The sequence below is a fragment of the Manis javanica genome, chromosome 2 (genome assembly GCF_040802235.1).
Source record: "Manis javanica isolate MJ-LG chromosome 2, MJ_LKY, whole genome shotgun sequence".
Taxonomy (NCBI): Eukaryota; Metazoa; Chordata; class Mammalia; order Pholidota; family Manidae; genus Manis; species Manis javanica.
The window spans coordinates 21,184,270-21,204,081 of record NC_133157.1 but is presented as its reverse complement, the minus strand read 5'-3'; the positions used below and the strand labels follow the sequence as shown (position 1 = coordinate 21,204,081).

At 37.4% G+C, this 19,812-nt stretch overlaps 1 protein-coding gene across 5 annotated transcripts in view; it reads right to left on the bottom strand.

Annotated features, from left to right (window-relative positions):
- The window catches only part of ECPAS (Ecm29 proteasome adaptor and scaffold), a 97,313-nt gene that overhangs the window by 24,573 nt on the left and 52,928 nt on the right, over positions 1-19,812 (bottom strand). For all 5 annotated transcript variants that reach the window (XM_037027326.2, XM_037027325.2, XM_037027324.2 and 2 more), the window contains 12 exons: positions 18,857-18,923; positions 18,641-18,763; positions 16,712-16,815; positions 16,178-16,301; positions 15,117-15,197; positions 13,917-14,139; positions 13,410-13,501; positions 11,556-11,690; positions 10,588-10,750; positions 9,971-10,143; positions 8,786-8,887; positions 5,966-6,089 (listed from right to left, as the gene is read on the bottom strand). In XM_037027326.2, the coding sequence (XP_036883221.2) occupies positions 5,966-6,089; positions 8,786-8,887; positions 9,971-10,143; positions 10,588-10,750; positions 11,556-11,690; positions 13,410-13,501; positions 13,917-14,139; positions 15,117-15,197; positions 16,178-16,301; positions 16,712-16,815; positions 18,641-18,763; positions 18,857-18,923 (1,511 nt within the window). The remainder of the gene's footprint in view (positions 1-5,965; positions 6,090-8,785; positions 8,888-9,970; positions 10,144-10,587; positions 10,751-11,555; positions 11,691-13,409; positions 13,502-13,916; positions 14,140-15,116; positions 15,198-16,177; positions 16,302-16,711; positions 16,816-18,640; positions 18,764-18,856; positions 18,924-19,812) is intronic.

Genomic DNA, 19,812 nt, shown 5'->3' with positions numbered 1-19,812 from the left:
TATACAACAATTAATCCTATAACATAATAAAATCTAAATGGGAACTGATTCATTTCAGAACCTAGCATAAACTAAATATAACCTTTCCAAGGAACTCAGGTAACTTGAGTTCCCCAGAATGAGAATTCATCCCCACGACAGGGTATGCTATGCATGTGTGGGCACAGGACATACAGGGTAAATCTCTGTACTTTCCTCTGCCCCACTTGCTCTAGTCTCAGCAATTTGTCCTCCTCTACTATAGTTTTCTCATCCCTCATCTAAAAATTAACACACCAATAGGCACCTTCTGACTTCACTTTGCTCCTCCAGCCACTGTGCCATTTTCCTCCTTTCCTTTATTACTGCAGGGCTCCTGAACTTCACTACCACTGACATTTCAGGCTGGGGAGTTTGTTGGGGAGAGCTGGCCTGCACCCTGATGGACGTTTAGCAACATCCCTGGCCTCCACCCACTAGCGTACAGTAGCACCCCATCTCCCCAACCCCAGGTCCAGACATTACCAGATGTCCCCTGGGGGGCAAAATCTCCTTCTACCAGTCAAGGATCACTAATTTACATTAAAACTTTTCAAAATAGTTGTCTATACTCATGGTCGACATTTTTCTTAAACTCCAATCCTCTCCATATCAGGGTTTTACCTCCTCCACCCTACAGTAATTACTAGTCACCAACTACTGTCCTGTGGCTAAGGTCAATCATCGCTTCGCAGTATACAACCCAGTTGACCCCCAACCTCACACCTCCATAGATTTTCTTCACTTCACTTCCAAGACCCCCCAAATTCAGACTATTTCTTCTCAGGGTCCTTCCCTGGTTTCCCCTCATCTACCAAAACTCAAAACCCTGGGGACTCCAAAAAGCTCAGTTGTGGGATCTTTTTTCTTTTCTCTTCACTCCCCAGGTTCATGCCTCAAATGCTATCTTTACAAGATACTCACAAATATTTTCCAACTGAACTCCTCAGAATCGCACACTCATATGTACGACTGGCCTCTAGTTATGTCCGTGAGGACACTGGTCCTCGGTCACCCAGTGGGTGTGCTGAGACATCCCAACACCGCGAGGGAGGAGTGGGTGGGAAGAAGAGCCAGCTCACTCCCTCAGCCGCCTCAGGGCTGTACTGGAACCATCGATGACACTTTCCTGAGAATAGGTGCCCTATGCACTTAAAATCACCATCCAAGTTTTATCGATCTGCTTTCTATGCTTTCCTTTTCTTCATAGCACTTATCACCATTTAGCATGTGGCATATTTTCCTTTACTCATCTTGCTTCTTGCCACCTCCCCCTCTAGAATGTAAGCTCCACAAGAGCTGAATTTCCAACTGTTTTGACCATGCCTGCCAGCCAGCACCTAGAACTGTACCTGGCTCAGACTAAGCACTCAATAAACATTTGCAGTACTAATTTACTATTTAAGCCTCTGTGGCTGTGAAAATAATTTCACATATATTTTATTTCCTCTGGAAAAAAGTCAGTTGCCAAAAGGATCTTAGGAAATCACTATTACAAAGAAAACAAAATTGTTGATTTATCAATATCTGAAATGGAAAAGGTGAAATAAAACACTTTCAATTATTTGTAAAATAAAAATACAAACCACCATTACCTTGAAAATTAACTACTCACTCCTCCTCCTAATTAACTACACCTTCACTTCCAAAGTTCAGGCTCTCCTGCAAACACTTCTCAACCTTCCTTCATGGTTCCTTCCTGGACTCCTCTTCTTTCGATTTTCATTGACCCTGATCTTTGCCCTAGCCTTAGTCTGAGACCTTTTCCCTTCTCTGCCTTCACTGGGTTTAGGAATCTGGATAGAAATTAAGTTATCATTAATTGAGATAGGGAACAAAGAGAGGGAATAATTTTAGAGAATAAAAAAGACAGTTTTAGAGGGTGAGAAGAGGAAGAGATGATAATTTCAGATTTAGACTTTTAGACGTGGTGGTGCCTGGGGGACCTCTGTGTGAAAGTGCCTAGTAAACTGTGGAAGTACAGCTGTGCAGTATAAAATGGGTCAAGAGAGATATCCATTTCGGCATCACCAACATATACTGGATAAGCCATGGGCATGGGTGAACTGGGACATCCCAACACTGATGGGGCGTGTGGAGGAAAAAGAGCCAACAAAGGAGTGAAAAGAGGTCAAACACATAATGAATCTAGGAAAATGCAATCTTGCAAAAACGAAGTGAAAAACTTTACAAGAAAGTGCTGGGATACACTAAAGGCCTGGGTGAAAAGGCAACCCAGTAACTAGACCAAAAAGGAAGAAGGACAGGAAAATATGATTTCAGAAATCATGAAATGGGCAAGAGAGGATCCTAGATTGGTAATACTCTTTTTTTTATTAAAGTATTATTGATATACACTCTTATGAAGGTTCACATGAAAAAACAATGTGGTTACTACATTTACCTATATTATCAAGTCCCCACCCATACCCCAAGTCAGTCACTGTCCATCAGTGCAGCAAGATGCCACAGATCCAAGTGCCACAGATGCCACTATATCCCTTCTCTGTGCTACACTGTTATCCCCATAATCCCCCACACCATGTGTACTAAACACAATACCCCTCAATCCCCTTCTCCCTCCATCCCCACTCCTCCTCCCACAACCCTCTTCTTTGGTTACCACTAGTTCCTACTTGGAGTCTTGGAGTCTGCTGTTATTTTGTACCTTCAGTTTTGCTTTGTTGTTATACTCCACAAATGAGAAATCATTTGGCACTTGTCTTTCTCCGCCTGGCTTATTTCACTGAGCATACTATCCTCCAGCTCCATGCATGTTGTTGCAAATTGAAGGATTTGTTTCTTTCTTATGGCCAAATAGTATTCCAGGTGTATACACATGTACCACATCTTCTTTATCCATTCATCTACTGACGGACACTTAGGTTGCTTCCATATCTTGGCTATTGTAAAAAGTGCTGCGACAAACATAGGGGTGCATATGTTTTTTTGAATCTGAGAAGTTCTATTCTTTCAGTAAATTCCAAGGAGTGGGATTCCCAGGTCAAACGGCATTTCTATTTTTAGTTTTTTGAGGAACCTCCATATTGCATTCCACAATGGTTGAACTAGCTTATATTCCCTCCAGCAGTGTAGGAGGGTTCCCCTTTCTCCGCATCCTCACCAGCATTTTTTGTTCTTAGACTTTTCAATGCTGGCCATCCTTACTGGTGTGAGGTGATATCTCACTGTGGTTTTAATTTGCATTTCCCTGATGATTAGTGGAGCATCCTCATGTGTCTGTTGGCCATCTGAATTTCTTCTTTGGAGAACTGTCTCTTCATATCCTCTGCCCATTTGGTAATCGGGTTCTTTGCTTTTTGGGTGTTAAGGCATGTAAGTTCTTTATATATTTTGGATGTTAACCCCTTTTCGGATATGTCATTTACAAATACATTCTCCCATAATATAGGATGCCTTTTTGTTCTGTTGATGGTGTCCTTTACCATACAGAAACTTTTTAGTTTGATGTAGTCCCATGAGTTCATTTTTGCTTTTGTTTCCCTTTCTTGAGGAGATGCATTCAGGAAAAAGTTGCTCATGCTTATATTCAGGAGATTTTTGCCTATGTTGTCTTCTAAGAGTTTTCTGGTTTCATGATTTACATTCAAGTCTTTAATCCATTTCGAGTTTACTTTTATGTATGGAGTTAAACAATAATCCAGTTTCATTCTCTTGCATGTAACTGTCCAGTTTTGCCAACACCAGCTGTTGAAGAGGCTGTCATTTCCACATTGTATGTCCATAGCTCCTTTATCATATATATATTGATTGACCATATGTGGTTGGGTTTATATCAGGGCTCTCTAGTCTGTTCCACTGGTCTATGGGTCTGTTCTTGTGCCAGCACCAAATTGTCTCTATTACTGTGGCTTTGTAGTAGAGCTTGAAGTTGGGGAGCATAATCCCCCTAGCTTTATTCTTCCTTCTCAGAATTGCTTTGGCTATTCGAGGTCTTTTGTGGTTCCATATGAATTTTAGAATGATTTTCTGTAGTTCGTTGAAGAATGCTGTTGGTATTTTGATAAGAATTGCATTGAATCTATAGATTGCTTTAGGCAGGATGGCCATTTTGACAATATTAATTCTTCCTATTCATGAGCACGGGATGTGTTTCCATTTATTGGTATCTTCTTTAATTTCTCTCATGAGTGTCATGTAGTTTTCAGAGTACAGGTCTTTCACTTCCTTGGTTGGGTTTATTCCTAGGTATTTTATTGATTGGTAATACTCTTAAGAGAAAGAAGAGCTAGAACTAGACTCACACAAAACCAGTGAAGAAGATAGAGCCCTGCTAGTGGATGGAAATCCTGGTCAGAGAAAAAGGTTGGTGCTATTAGCTCCTCTCTAGTCATTAATCTAGTTCTCAGAGTCAGATACAGTCCCTTATTTCACTTTCCCATACCACAATCTGCAGTTCTACTCTCTGGAGTTTTACCAAATTAACCAGCCCTTACTAGATTCCCACAGTGCAGCAGACACTGTGTAACATACTTGAGATACTAAGATAGCTAAGCCCTAGACCCTAAGGGCATTTGCAAATGCTGCCCCATCTATGAAGCAGGATTAGTACAATGTAACAAAGTAATATCCAAAAGGCTGAGTAGCACTGAGATGAGAATAACAAATAGAACATGTATAAACAAAATTCAGGTCAAAGATTAACCATCACCCACTTCTCCACAGAATTTTATATTCTCCTTTCCCTAACACACAAAGATAGGGTGAACCCTAACACTGAATGGATAATTTAGTCAAGACTCCTTTGGCCGAGCAAAGAGCCAAGCACAATCCAGTCTTCCAAGGAGAACTTGAGGCAACACAGGAATTCAGAAGTCTGAGGACTGGCCTAGTACCCTCTCCATTATTCTTCTTTTGCTTATGTCACTATGCAGAAATCTATGGACTCAGAACTGCCTCTTATAAGCACATCTGCTCTGTTAAGTCTCCAACATCAACTCTCACATGCAAATTGAGAATTTCTACTTCAGATCTGGTTGCCTATTTATTAACATTGGTCATTTTCCTTCCTTGAATATCTTCTTCTATACAAATTCGTCCTTAACTTGCATCATATGCTTTTCAGAGAACCTTCAGAGATTAACTCTATCAGCTTCCATCAACCCACAGTTACCTAATTAGAGTGACAGAAAAGGTATGTTTTTCTATTTCCTTTAAATCTCTTTATGGTAGCTAATGAAATAATAGGTGAATACATAAGTATGTAAAACGCAGTGTTAAATGGTAACTACAGCCACAAAATGCAGTAATTAAGTTAATATATTCATGACAGAATACAATTCATATTAGAATCATTACCACGAGAATGCTATCTTTGAATTTCTTCTACTGAGAAGATAATAAAAGAAACTTGTTGATTTTTCCTTTGTTTTAATTATTAAAATTAACTTCTGGTTCAAATACTTAAATATATTTCAATTCCAAATTTAAATCCACCACAGGACATATACAATCACAGTTTTATAACATGTAGTCAGAAACCACACACTCCCTCACCCACAGTCACCAGAAGCCAGCACAGCTTTAGTACAGAGGCACCTGGCATGCAAGGAGACGACCCTGAAGCTTCATTATGTGATAAAGGATTACGGGACAAATAAATTAGAAACTGCTATGCCTTGACTTTTAAAACTGACTGAATAAACCAACTCGTATGTAAAGAACACAAGTTGAAAGGTAATCCAAGGGTAATTCAGGTTAACTCTCTGCTTGCTTGCCAAAAGACTAAAAAAAGTTCTCATTCACTTCATGCTCACTCTCGTTCAGCCAACTATTTTCCTTGACTAAACCAAAGTGATGTCAGATGTAAATATTTGAAAAGGAGTTAAAACAGAACATACAGATTTCTTCTTTCACTTCAAATATGGTAACAAGAACAGAAAAGGGTTAGTTTGTGATTATAAATCGATAACTGAATATATGGTACCAGCAGGAGGAACATATTCTTCTTCAGTTACTAGCCAGGCATCTCGGGCAGCCACAGAACTAGTTCCTATTGCAGCACTGGTAATAGCTTCGCCAATAGTGAAATGAAGTTCTATCTGCTTGGCCTGCAATGAAGGAAAAGAAGCCATGAATCAGAGAGAACATTTCCCAAAAACATCCATTTCCACAACAAGGTTGCTTAATACCTTATTTCCCAGCATGCTTTATTTTTACTCTTTTGCCTGGATTGCTCTCAGCTAACCCAGTGGTTCAAAAGTAAGGCAGGGTGAGGGAATGGAGACTGTAAGAATGACATGAAGATCTTTTTCCAAGTCCATGGTATACTTTTCACACTCACTACATAACCACTATACAGTGATCTTTAATCACTGGAAGAATGACACCACTTATTTAGGAGAGAAGTCAAGACAGTGAAGCCACACAGATCTCAGTGCAAATTCTATCTCTCTTTCACCAACTACATACCATTAGTTAAATTCTGAGCCTCAACTTTGTCACCTGTAATTAGCATAAGACCATCACCCACCTCATCAGGCTGTAAGGATTAAATGAGGTTAATGCACATAAAGCTTCTAGCGGACACGTGATCTGTAGTAACAGCACAATAAACAGCAGCCATTACCATTTATTAGCACCTCCTCTTTGTACTCTTAAATTACATACCTGCAAGTTAATCTCAAGTGGTTCAGAAAAAAATTAAGAGTAATAAAGCAAATGTGGTAAAATGTTAAAATTTGATAAATATGGATAAAGGGTATATAGGAAGTTCTTCATATTATTCTTAGAACCAATCTTTAAGTTTGAAATTGTTCCAAAAATGAAACATTAAAAAAATTCCCATTTTTAAGAATTTGATTTAGAAATTTTGACACATTTCCCACGAATGAATCACTGAATCAAATGAAACTGGACCTGTCTTAATTCCCTTCGGCATTTTCCTGTTTACCGTGAATTAGACAAAAGCTAAGACTAGGGCAATAAATTTAAGAGAAGGCAGAACAGACTGCAGGAGGGCTGTGGGAACACTGGCCTTTGGGGAGAGTTCTACAAAGCACACAGACAACAGCTGAGCCATTTCTAAACTCAGTGGACTAAACCCTCCAGTCCTGATGAGGTGCCAAGCACTGCCACCACAGGCTTCCTATTCTGAGGAAAAGGATTTCAGGGCTTCAGGACTACAGCTTCCCAGGTCAAAAGCTTCTCTTGGCAATTCTAAGCTGAGGAAAAAGTGCCTCAATTCAGAGGATACTATATTAGGGATTCACTTTTATGTGCTATTGTGACACATTTCTTATTGTTAGTAACATAGCTGGCATTACAAACAAAACAAAACTCCCTAATTCCATTTACAAATAATATTGATACCTTGCTTTAAATATTCTAGAAATAAAGAGGGGGGTCAAGATACGAACTAAACACAGGCACATGGGGATTCACTATATTATCATTATTGTCTCTACTTCTGTGTGTGTTTGAAATTTTCCATAATAAAAATTTAGTTAGGAGAAACAAACAAAAAAAAACTTCAGAACTTCATCGTAGATAACTGAAGGTATTTTGCTTTCTGGTTCCTGCTTCTTTTTCTTCACTTTTACCCTTCAATCTCTCCATCATGCTTCTAGCTTTCTGTGTATTTCTATACTTCTAAACTCTTAAAATAATGGCTTCAATAGCAAGAATTCAGACAAACCTTCATTTATTTAAACAAAACTAGAAGAAACCCATCTCTCTCACAGGTTTTAGAAAAGACAGATGAGAAAGCAGACACCATAAGCTTTTCCCCAAGTGGTAACAATGTCAGTGGCATCAGAGGGAACCTGATATGGGTCTTAATGCACTGTGAAACATTCACCTCAAAAATACTGAACTGAGAATACAGAAACCTGAGTCCTAACACCAGCTCTATGGCTCAACCCCAAATCTCCTCCCTCCCATTCTTCCAGGCCCAGCAGCAACCTTGCCTCCAAAACAAGGGGGCAGATTGCACCAGCTCTGCCAGAAGTACTCATGCCCCCCTCCATAAGTCTACTACCTTACAGATGGCGAACGTCTCTTCATTCAGTTAATTTTCCAGTATCTATTGACATCCTACCATTACCAATCACACTGCAAGGCACTTGTTCTATAATGGGGAGCAAAACAGACATTGCCTTCATTCTAGTGGGCAATTAGAAACCATGATAAATGCTGTGAAGAAGACCTATGTATGGAGCATCGTGACAGCACAAATAACTAAAGACTCTACTACTCTGTTTGAAGGGTCAGAGGTGGCTTTTCAAGAAGCGCAGCAACAGCCCAAGAAAGGAGGTATGGGTCTTCCAGAGCAAAAAGGGACAAAGAGGCTCATGTACAAAAATGTGGGTAAGTGACAATAGTCAAGGCTAGATCAGAGGCCAGATCAGGCCATTTAAGAGATTTCTCACACTGGGCTAGATGTCTACTTGAAGGTATCCTCCACTACACTGGACATTTATTTAGAAGACAGTAAGAAACTAAGTCATCAGATCTGAGAGCAACTGGAATACCAGCACCCACTCCCCCCACATCTGGCTGACTAGTAAGTTTCCCTCCTACCCATACTGCACTGTGCTTTACTAAAAAATTACGAGAAAAGTCTTTCCAATTTACATGACTTACACAGTGCTATGCGTACCACAGCCAGAAGCCCAAGGCTAGCACTCAGTCAGGACTTGATGAATAAATGAATAAAAGTTTAATTTAAAAGCTCATGGCATGCAAATTCCAGCTAAAAAAATGCCTTTTGTTTGAATGACTAACAATCAGAGAGCAATATAAATACCTCCACAGAATCCATCAGACCTTGCAAGAGGAGTTTCTGGTGAGGAAAATCTCCATCCCCAACTGGAAAATATCCCAGTGTTTGGATTACTCTTTCCTTCATCTGGAAGAACAGAGAATTTTGTTAAAACAAAGTATGTAAGAGTTTTATCCCAGAACAATGTTTCCACAAATGAGATGGCAGGGGAGGGCTGTCTGTCTAAGTAATGAACCAATGCACAAGTTTGTTTTTTTTTTAAGTATCCAATTTTGCAAAATTATGTCTATAAGGCAGAAATTAGAAGTAGAGAAAAATACAAAACTGAGTTAGGTGTCCACAGCTGCAAAAAAAGAAAGAAAAAAGCCTTTAACTAGACTTATTATCCTTCAAACTACATAATAGTTAGCAATGTAGGTTCTGGGCCCAAAGGACCTAAGATCAAATCACTGCCTGACCATTTTAGTAACCATTACAGTGTGTAAGCTTAGGCAAGTTACTTCACCACTCTGTGACTCTACTTCCACATTTGAGAAAACAAAGACGACAACTGTATCTACTTCACTAGAACTTTTGGGGGATTCAATTAATTAATATATTCACTTAGCATATACACCTGGCACATTACAAGTGTTTAACAATGTTTGGTAATGGTTAATTAGTTAATAATAGCTAACAAAAACTACATTATGATCTCAGAAAGTTTTAAACAGTAGCAAGATCAAGAATAAGATTATATGTTTATGAAACTTGTATAAACTGATTTTTCAGCTTATTAAAACATCTTATACTTCAACACTGAGGTATGCTGATCACAAAGAAAATGTTCTCACATTGCTTACTAATGCCAGCCTTTTCTAAACCAAACTGGCTGTAGGAGGTTAAGATTTAGATTTGGTCTGGAATTATAAAACTCATAAAACTAATTAACATTATCCACATTTTGCATAACAAAAGAATTAACTGATACATTAATACTCACCCAAATCTTAATAGCTGTGAGTCAAAACTGGAGTAATCGGATCAAATGGTGCACAAATCATCCCTAACTCAAAATTAAACACTTAAGCTTTCTTCATCATTTTTTTGTTAGGTGAACTCATTCCTCCAGCAGCTATGCCATCTAGCCCCATCACAATTATGTTTTTGCTCATTTATAGATCTATGAATAGAAAGAATTTCAGAGAAGGGAAAAAGAAAGAGACTTACCTTATTTGTTTCTTTAGTGGAGGGTATTCTAGTTAGTAAGCTTTCCACAAGATGCAATTTGGTAAAGCCAGATCCCTCGCTGGGGATTGGGAGCGGACCATTTCTGCCAATTTCACCCAGGGCTGTACAGGCAGCAATTGCCAGGAGAGGCGATGTACTGTCCAAAAATGAGCCTGTAAGCACATTTAGACAAAACAGGAATAATACCCTTGTGATCCAAAGCAACCAGTAATGTACTCAGGATTAGTTTTAAGACAACAAAAATTTACTGAAGTCTACAACACCATCTAGTTGATAGTTTGTTAACTTTACTCAGTAATAAAACACCATGGAAACAGGGCATAGATGAGTGTCCTTTTTTAATGTTTAAAGTTTTCCCATAACACAATTACCTCTGTTATGTAGAAACATGCATATTATAGGAAAAAGAAGACAGGAAAAAAAGAGTACTTTCATTGCTTTTAAAAATACAGAATTTATTTAACATCAAGTAAGGTTTTGTAAAAAGGGTTGTGCCTTTAAAGTAGAATGCTATAAAAAGAAATTAAAACACTATATTAACTTTAAACCTAATTCAAAAACTGCAACACCCAAGTCAGCATGAACACATTAATTACCTATTGTTTCTGTGGCACTCTTAATGAGTTCCTCTTGTTCAGGCAGGAAGTCAGCATTTGTCTCCAGGTCTTGTTGCTCTGCCATTCTCATTTTCTTTTTAGCTAAATATCTTCCTACCGTGAATCCCAATGCAAGCAAGGATCCGTGCTGTATCTCTGGGCTCTGAATTGAACAACACAACAGCATATGTCTCTGTCTCTGTCTCAACATGTGCAAGAATGCACTGAAATGACTATGTGTACAGTCATTTCTCCAATAAAACATAAGGCCAAAGAATAAAGTGATCGTTTGAAATTCCACACAATGCTAATGAATCAGGCTTAGGGGAAAAGAAACCCTGAGTTTAGAACACTCAAGAATTCTAAGAAGTTAAGCTGAATCTTGATTCACTTGAAGATTTAGATTTCCTAGCCCCATACTCCCTCCAACACTGGATGAGCTGACTCTTGTGCATGCTCCTGCAGCACTCATCCTTTCTTCTAGTTTTCAGCACTTACATAACTAGACTACCATGATTTTCAAACATAATTTCACCCTATGACCAATAAAATGCAATGAACAGATCCTATTTCTACCTGCTGAAACCTGCAAACACAAGGTAGGCAACAAAATTATTTGAAAGCATATGGTTTCAACAGTGTTTTCTGCAAGCACAATGGCAGGCCTGCAGGGAAAAAATATAGGGGAAAAAAAAAAGGAACAAACATTTCTGAGCACCAGACAGTACAGAAGACATTCATGTATTTACTTCTACCTACATTCCTAGCACTTGAAACACTGCCTGTCAGACACGAGGCACTAAAATTTGTTCAATGAATGGACTAAATCAATGTATTATTTATCTCATTTAATCTTTACAATCATAAAAGTTCATTTTACAAATGAAAACACAATTAAAAATATATTAGATGCTTTTGTTACACTCTATCTCCCACAAAAAAAAAATATGAAGACAAAACTAACATACATGATTGTCCTTTGTAGTCTTTATAAGCTGTTCTATCATTGACTTCAACTCATTTCCCGACACCGTAGATACCACCACAGAATAAAACAACGCTGCCAGTTCACGCATCTCTTCTTTACTGCTACTCATCAGACTCTGAGTGGTGTAGAGAAAGAAATACATACATGATATATAATCATTTTCCTGCTGACAAATCTAACATTTAAAATTAAAAGAATAAATGATATCATTCAATCTATTGGTATCCATAAGAACAGAACAGAATATGCTATTATTTCAAAATAAAATAAAAGCTGAATTATATACCAAAATCTTCAGTGCATTTTCATCAAAGATACAAAGTATAAAACAGGTGGAATCAACAAAGAAATGATCCAAAACAGAGGTCAACAAATGTTTTTTATAAAGGGCCAGACACACTCTGTGGGCCACGTGGTCTCTGTCACAGCTCCATTCGGCCACTGTAGTGCAGAAGCAGCCACAGAAAAGAGAGAAAAGAGTGAGTGTATTTGTGTTCCAACAAAACTTTATGGACACTGTAACTCTCACATGTCAGGAAACATTTATTCATCATTTGTATTTTTTTCAACCATTTAAAAACATAAAAACCATTCTTCACTTTGTAGGCCATACAAAAATAGGAGGTAGGCCTAATTTGACATATGGACCATATTTTAATGACCCCTGATCTATAAGATCAAAAGTCAAAATCTCTTTAATATCATCTTAAAATGAGCAAATATTCACAAAGAATTTTTTAAAACTTTATAAAACTAGAGCAATTTTACGAGCCCAAATTTTCCAGGAAAGTTTCTAAATTCACACCTCTTGGTATGTTACATTCATGCTTTCACACCTAGAGAGATAATCTGTACATTTTACCATAATTTAAGCTGTCTTTTCCAAAAAGGATTGCATTGTAGAACAAGTGGTATATAAAATTGTTTGGGCCATACTTATACTAAAAATATTATCCTTGGTTATCTCAACTTACAATTTAACTGAGTATCTTGTGTTTTTACTTGCTAAACCTGGCAATCCATTTGGTGTGACCGTAAGACAGGGACACTCTCCTACATGGCTGGTGGGAGAACAAATTGGCACAGCTCATATAGAAGATATGAGTATCTATCAAAGTTGCAAAAGCACATGTCCTCAATTCAACTTCTGGAGGATCCATCTAAAAACTATATTTGCTCATATTCAAAATGGCTTGTCATTACAGTAAACTGAAAGCACCCTAAATGACCATCAATAAGAATGAAGAATAAATTATGGCACATACAATGGAAAACAGAGGATGCTCTCTCTGTAGTTATATAGAAAATACTTATATGTTCTGATGGTAAATGAAAGAAGGTACAAAACAGTATAAAAACTACCCACCTTTTGTATAATAGAGAAACATTTTAAATGCACATTTGTGTGTATATGCATAAGTAGACTTCAGAAGGTACACAATATAAAAATAAGTGACAACCTACATATATTTGTCAGGTGGCGGGGGGGCACAGGAAGCTGGGGAATTTGGTAAGTGGGAAACAGTGATGCAAAGGAGACATTTCATGTATTTTTAATTTAAATTATACCAATCTATTATTCATTTTTCTAAACTCTTAAAACAGAAAAATTATTTTTTTACTGATTTGACTCTTAATTCATTTCTCTCTTAATTCACTCTCACCTAGATAGAACACTGAGATATACTGAACTCTATGCATCTCAGTGTTTGCTGAATTTTCAAAATGACCTAAAGGCAGAAAAGGTCATAGAACACTGGTAGAAATACAAAATCATGGGACTGAAGTTTAAAATATACAGAATGAAAGAGAAATGTACATGCACAGGATATACCTTTATCCATTCTGTTTTGTCTACAAATTTGGTAGCCAGCTTTTCTGGATACACTGAGACAGCTTCCAATAGACAATACATGACTGGCAAACCTAAGAAAGAAAGAATTCAGAACCATTTTAATGCCAAGAAAAATGATAAACATACAGGATCACGAAGTTCCTTTGCAGTATAAAGCTACTGCTTTAGGAGGCATTCCCCTACTCCACAAAACAGAAATGAATCTAATACAATATGTGATTCAATAGAGCAAACTTACAGACTAGTTGTCTATAAAAAGATGCCCTGTTCTTCACACCCACTTCCAAAATAAAAATATATTATCTATTGTTAGATTTCTTTCTGAAAAGAGACACAGTGTATCAAGGACCAATCAGGGAAGTTTAGAAAAGAAACAGAGACTAATACTCAGTTATAGTAGTGAAGAGAGACTAATTTTGCTATAAATCCTCAACTGAGTTTAAAATTTGGTTTTTGTATAAGTGCTTGGGGATCTCGGCCTCATACCTGCAGCCCCAGCGAGCAGCTGCTGAAGCAGGCCAATGTACATCTGAACAGGGCTGGGCTCGCCACTCTTGGAAGATGAGGAGGACGTCACCTGGCTGCCCGACATTAAAGTTCGTATGTAGCGTCCAATGGCTGGGGCATGATCTTGCATATCAGCCAAGCTCTGAGAGGTGGGCACCACTCCTGCACTGTGGGCAAGGCACATGCGCAAGTACAGGACTATCTAAAAGTAGACGGGGGAAGAATATCAGGTAAGCTTCTCAAAAATCACTGTGCGAAGTTCTTCTTCAAAATTACAACTTTCAGTTTTGATTCCCCCCATCCCACTTCATAAAGCTATTAAACAAGCCTCACAGATGCTGGAAAACATGACTCAGTATGTTAAGTGAAATCACCATAATGGAGAAAAATTTACATAACAAGCTTTTATAAATCCAAAAAAGTATTTTCAGTGGAATTTAATGGAGTTAAAATGTAAACTCAATTTTTGAAGTCTATAAAATTATAATGAAAATCATTATTTTTTAAAAGGTATGTGTATGAGAGACAGAGGAAAGACAAAAGAGAGAGAATGAGCAGAAGTCAAAGATAAATGATCTGTAGGACTCCAGTTATATTTAATCGCCACTGACATGAGGATCAAGAAAATGGGCTCAAATCATCTACAGAAGAGTAGATACAATACCATAAAAACCTCTGCTATAAACTGGCTACTAAGAAGTCCTCTGGAAGCTCTTTCCTTGATAGCTAAAATAGAGGACAGGCAGACATTTCACTGTGAATATTCTTATCACTCTGACAAGATTATCGCCTGCCATTTAATTAGTGCAAGTCAGTGATCTAAACAATAGCATTTCCCTTAGTAAATGTGAAAAATGAATTTCATTCACCAACCTTCAAAACTAGATAACCCAAACATCCCCAGCATTTCACTGGCTTTCAAATTCAAACCTAATTTGCTGTAAAATCCCAACAGTAATCAGTGCAGAGCATCTCACTGAGATAAATATAGACTTCACTATGATTTAAAATACCAATTACCAAACACTGTTTTTCTAATAAACAACCAGGTGAAGAACAATGACACCATAATATGACTTTATCTACAACACAAAAAAATTTCACAGACACCTCCTTGGGAATGACATTATTTTTCAGAACCTTTGTAAAAAGCAAAATAAAAGTATATACAAGTCCTACCTCTCCAAAGGCTGCTGGGTTAAATGGAAGGACAGTGGTCCCTGTCACGTACTTGGCTGGAGTTTTCATTCGATGGGAAGCCTAATAAAAATAAGCCCCAAACAAACACAATTCCTGAAAAATGGAACATATGTGCCCCTCCCGCATTTCTAGCTACATTCTTGTTTGCTACTGTTTTTTCTAGTGAAAACATCTCTGTATTAATCATGCTGATTATATATGTTCTTCAAACCCTACACGACAAGTATGTTGTCTTTTTTTCCCCCAAGTTTTTACTGGGTAGTTTAAAAAGAATAAGCCTTCTCCAAAGATCTAACGACACAGTCATCTGAGGCTGCTTCATGCCAGTTATTTTTATTAATAATGGAAGTCAGTAGAGAAAATATGAGCACAAAAGCATCTTCTGACCTATATACGTATGACGGTGCTACAGAGAAGAGAATCATGGCTGCTTAGTAGTGACCTCCCACTCTCATAAGATGTTTAATCTGAGCAAAAGGCCAGAACCACCAGCAGTGGCAGGCAGTAAGGTATTTCTCTGGGCATACTCAAAGAAACACTGATGTAAACAGTGGGACAGGATCAGGGCTGGCCGTCATGGCTTGCCAATACAGCTGTCTGATCTACCAGCAGAGAACACAGTGCAAAAACAGCAGACTTGCAAAAGCCAATGTGATGCTCTCATACGATCACAGTGGAAAAATTTTAATTGGTCCCTGAGCATTCTTAAACTTACAGTGTCCTAAATAATGTCCCTAAAAATAAAAAGAAGTACTTTTAAGCATGTTATATCAAGAGGAAGAGTTTTCAACACAGCCGAAATGTTGAAGAACATAAAAGGAATTGTAAGTAATTCAGATTTGGGCAAAACAGATCGATTACATTTGAGAACTATATTTTCCCCCTCATTTTATACCTTCCACTTATTGTAAATACTAACATTGTTAGAAACTTTATTATTTATCACTTAGTAATAGCATTTTAAACGTGTCACCTAAAAAATGTTACTTTCATTATACAATATATGACTCAAACTCCTTATCTGAAGTTAAATGTCATACCTTTTCTTGGATATAATATACCATTTCTGGGAAAGAAGGCATCTGCTTAGAACCACTTTCTCTTCTGTTTCTACCAGGAAGACACCTTAATACTCGTTGTGCTTCCCCATGAACTTCTTCCCGTCTTTCAGAAAGATAAATAAGAATAAAAAATGCATTTCACCAGTTAGAGAATGATCATTTGAAAATTAAGAACAGCACTTTCATTTGGCAACAGGGGTTCTGAAAAAATGCCTTAAATATATTCTTGCCTATCTAAGCAGGAAGTCACAAAACACATTATAAGAAGTTACTTCTTCTTGGAAATTTCAGGAGATTTGAAGAGCTGTGTGACTTGGCACCTTTAATTTACCCACAGAAAAAGAAAAAAAAACTATGACTACAGATCTAATCCTATCAAGGGCCATACTTTTAACTCTTTTAATAAATTGCTTCTAAATTCCATAGACCAACATTGCAAACAACATAAATTTTAGTAATTTTCAAGTAATTTAAAATGAACTCAAATTCAAATAAACAACTTTTGAAACTTACGGATCTCCTGCAGCTAGTAGGAGCAAATATCTGGAAGGTATATGATCTGAGGGAAACACCGTGCTAGCAAATTTCACAGCCACCTGTCGAACTTGAACTTCTGGCTATTTATCACAAAAATGCATGCACACACAAACACACATACATTAAGGAAAGAAGAAGAATTAATTACCAACAACTCATTCCAGTCAAGATAAGTCATTTTAATTATAAACACAATTTAAGTTACTATTTCAAATTGTGTCTAACTACATAAAACCAAGATAAATCATGTGTTCAAGATCTTTAATCATGTTGTTGAAAAGTCTTTTGAACAAAGACATTACTGACAAAGTACTTTTATGATCTAAAAGGACCCTCCAAGTGAAGAAGGAAGACCCACAAAGACCAGAGCCAGGGCACCCCTCTGTACATGCACATCCTTAGCCCAACCCTGGGACCAACGAACATCACTGGGAACAGTTTCAGGACACCACCTCTGCTTCCCCAACTCTTAAACTCTCAGTCACATGAGTGAAATTAAGATATTTTGTGGGGAACACAGAGGTTACCTAGAATCCCTACAAATTTGAAGCAAAATACCTCCAACTTTTTAAGATTAGCTCTGAAGTTAAAATGGATTCCAAAGCAAAGTTTCAACTACATAAATATATTCAATTAACTTAAAATGATGAATAATCTATGAATACAAAGTTCAACCAGAAAAGCAGTTGTATAATCTATTGCTGCTCAAGCTTTATTCCCATGTACCTTCCCCCTGGGTCATTCCTTCAGTCACAAATGCAAGTGAGATGAGAGAGATATTAAGAAATATATACTATCCTATCCATTTAGGTGTTCTTGCTTTTCAGCATTCCATGAGCTACAATAAAGAGTAATGACATTAAGGACAAGTCCATATGATTTAGCCTAAAGTCTGGTTGCTTTAAATGTAATCTGAGAAAAGAATATAGAGTAGCTTTGGTTAGTAATATTGTTACACAATTTGATCTGCCTGAGTACAACCAGCACCCACCCACATGCATTATAAGAGCATCACATCTCCTTGTTACCTAGGGAAAGTTTTAAGTAGTGTATCCTAATAAGCTTCCAAATATGCCTACACTTCTTTGTCCATGACATATGACCATGAACCACACTAGACACCAAGAGCATTTGACAATGGAACTGTACATACAGTAAATTATCAGAGTGTACATAATTCTTATTTCAATAGAAACAAGATACCTTTCTGAAACCTTTAATCATTCCTTCAATATAAATGTATTAAATATGCCAGCCAAGTTTCAGTAGGACACAACTAGTATCACCAATACTTTTTAACATCATTCCCTCTTCTAATCTTCCTCTTTCTACTCCTAGAAATGGAAGACAAAGAACTAAAGCAAATACATAATATTTTATTTTGTACTTTATACTACATATGTATTATGCATACACCTGTGTATATATGTGTACATATCTACAGGTAGTCAAAATTCTCCTTAAAAATCCCATAACAGCCAAATAAAGAAGACAAGAAGGAAGAAAAGTATATACGATGGCACTAGTTTTCTTCCTACAGACTCACTTTGATACATAAAATTTTTCTTTCTTTCTCTTTTTTCCCTCAATGGTTCCTACAGAACTTTACCCAAGTGGACTCCAGTGCTCAACTACCAGGTAAACAAAACACTTGCAACTTGGAGGACATGACATGAAGAACAGTTTTCCAACACAGAAGCTTTAAACTAAAGCCTCTATGAGTATTCCTCTCCGCTTAAATCAGATTTCTATCATGAAGGATGATAAACAGATCATATATCACAATCCAAATGAAAGCATATATTCCTCTTGTCCAGACAGTTAAGAAGAAAACCAATTTGAATTTTGTTCTTCAAAATGTGAAATGTATATACATTTATTGGTTCTATACATAGTTGGACCTACCTTTATTAAGTATGAAGCCACAAGTGCCTCCATGAGGGTTCGCTGTGCTCCTTCCAAAGTACTATAAGCCCCGACCATCATGGATAATGCTTCTTGAATAGCAAGTCGAGTCTCAGGCTCTTCCTACAAAGATGATAAAAACAGTGTTTCCCTCCTTGTCGAGTTTCCAGGTGAGCATCCAAGCAGAAAGCATAAATTTGCCAAGGGTCTACCTACCTTACAAAGGGCTTCAAAAAGCTGCTGCACAAGAGCTATATCCTTAGTAAATAAATGGGGCATTCGACTGTAAAAGAATACAAGACTGTCATTACTACCATGCGTTTCCATGAGATGGGAGGAAATGAAACTAAACACAAACTTTCCTAGACTTGTATATTCACCTTTAACACAATGTCTGCATTATCAGATTATCACCCAAAAAGCCAAATATTTTTGTAAGTAAATATTTATTTCTTCAACTGTCTAATTCAAGTAGCCCTTGATTAACACACATACTACCCAGATATTCCCTTTATAATATTCCATGCATTCAGTTAACATTTCTGATTTTGATATAAAGAAAATAGATAATTAAGACCAGATTGCTATTTAAACTAAAGGCTATCATGATAAAGGGCTTTGTTACTTCATGTCAACAGACAAAGGACAAGGTGCTGACTACCCTGTGCTGCATTAGGTGACCTGGGGTGTCTTTTTTCTGAGCCTCAAAGCTCCCTTCCCTGCACAGTACAGAAGTTCGAGACCTAGTCCACACCGGCCAATACAGAACCTGGGCCAGAGGTGGAAGCCCCCCACATGGTGCTACTGAGGCCACTGTGCCTCTATCTTTCTGCTTGGAAATACAATGAGGGAAGAGGAAACAAGGAGGAAACGGAAGGAGGAAATCAAACTAAGCAGAAGAAAAAAAATCCATGTTTGAATATAGGGCCACCCAGAATCATAATAAATCACCATTAAAGAGAGTCACTAGAGAAAACCTTAATTATTAGGGGTATGAAGACTAACAGTAAATAGCAAAAGAGACCCCTAAGATTAAGCAAATGCCTCTACAGCACAAGAAAACAGAACCCATTATGACACAATCCAGTTCAAAATCTCATTTCAAGACTACCATTTAATATGGTAATGTATCTTCAAATGTAAATTAAATTTTCCACGTCACTTTCCTTTTA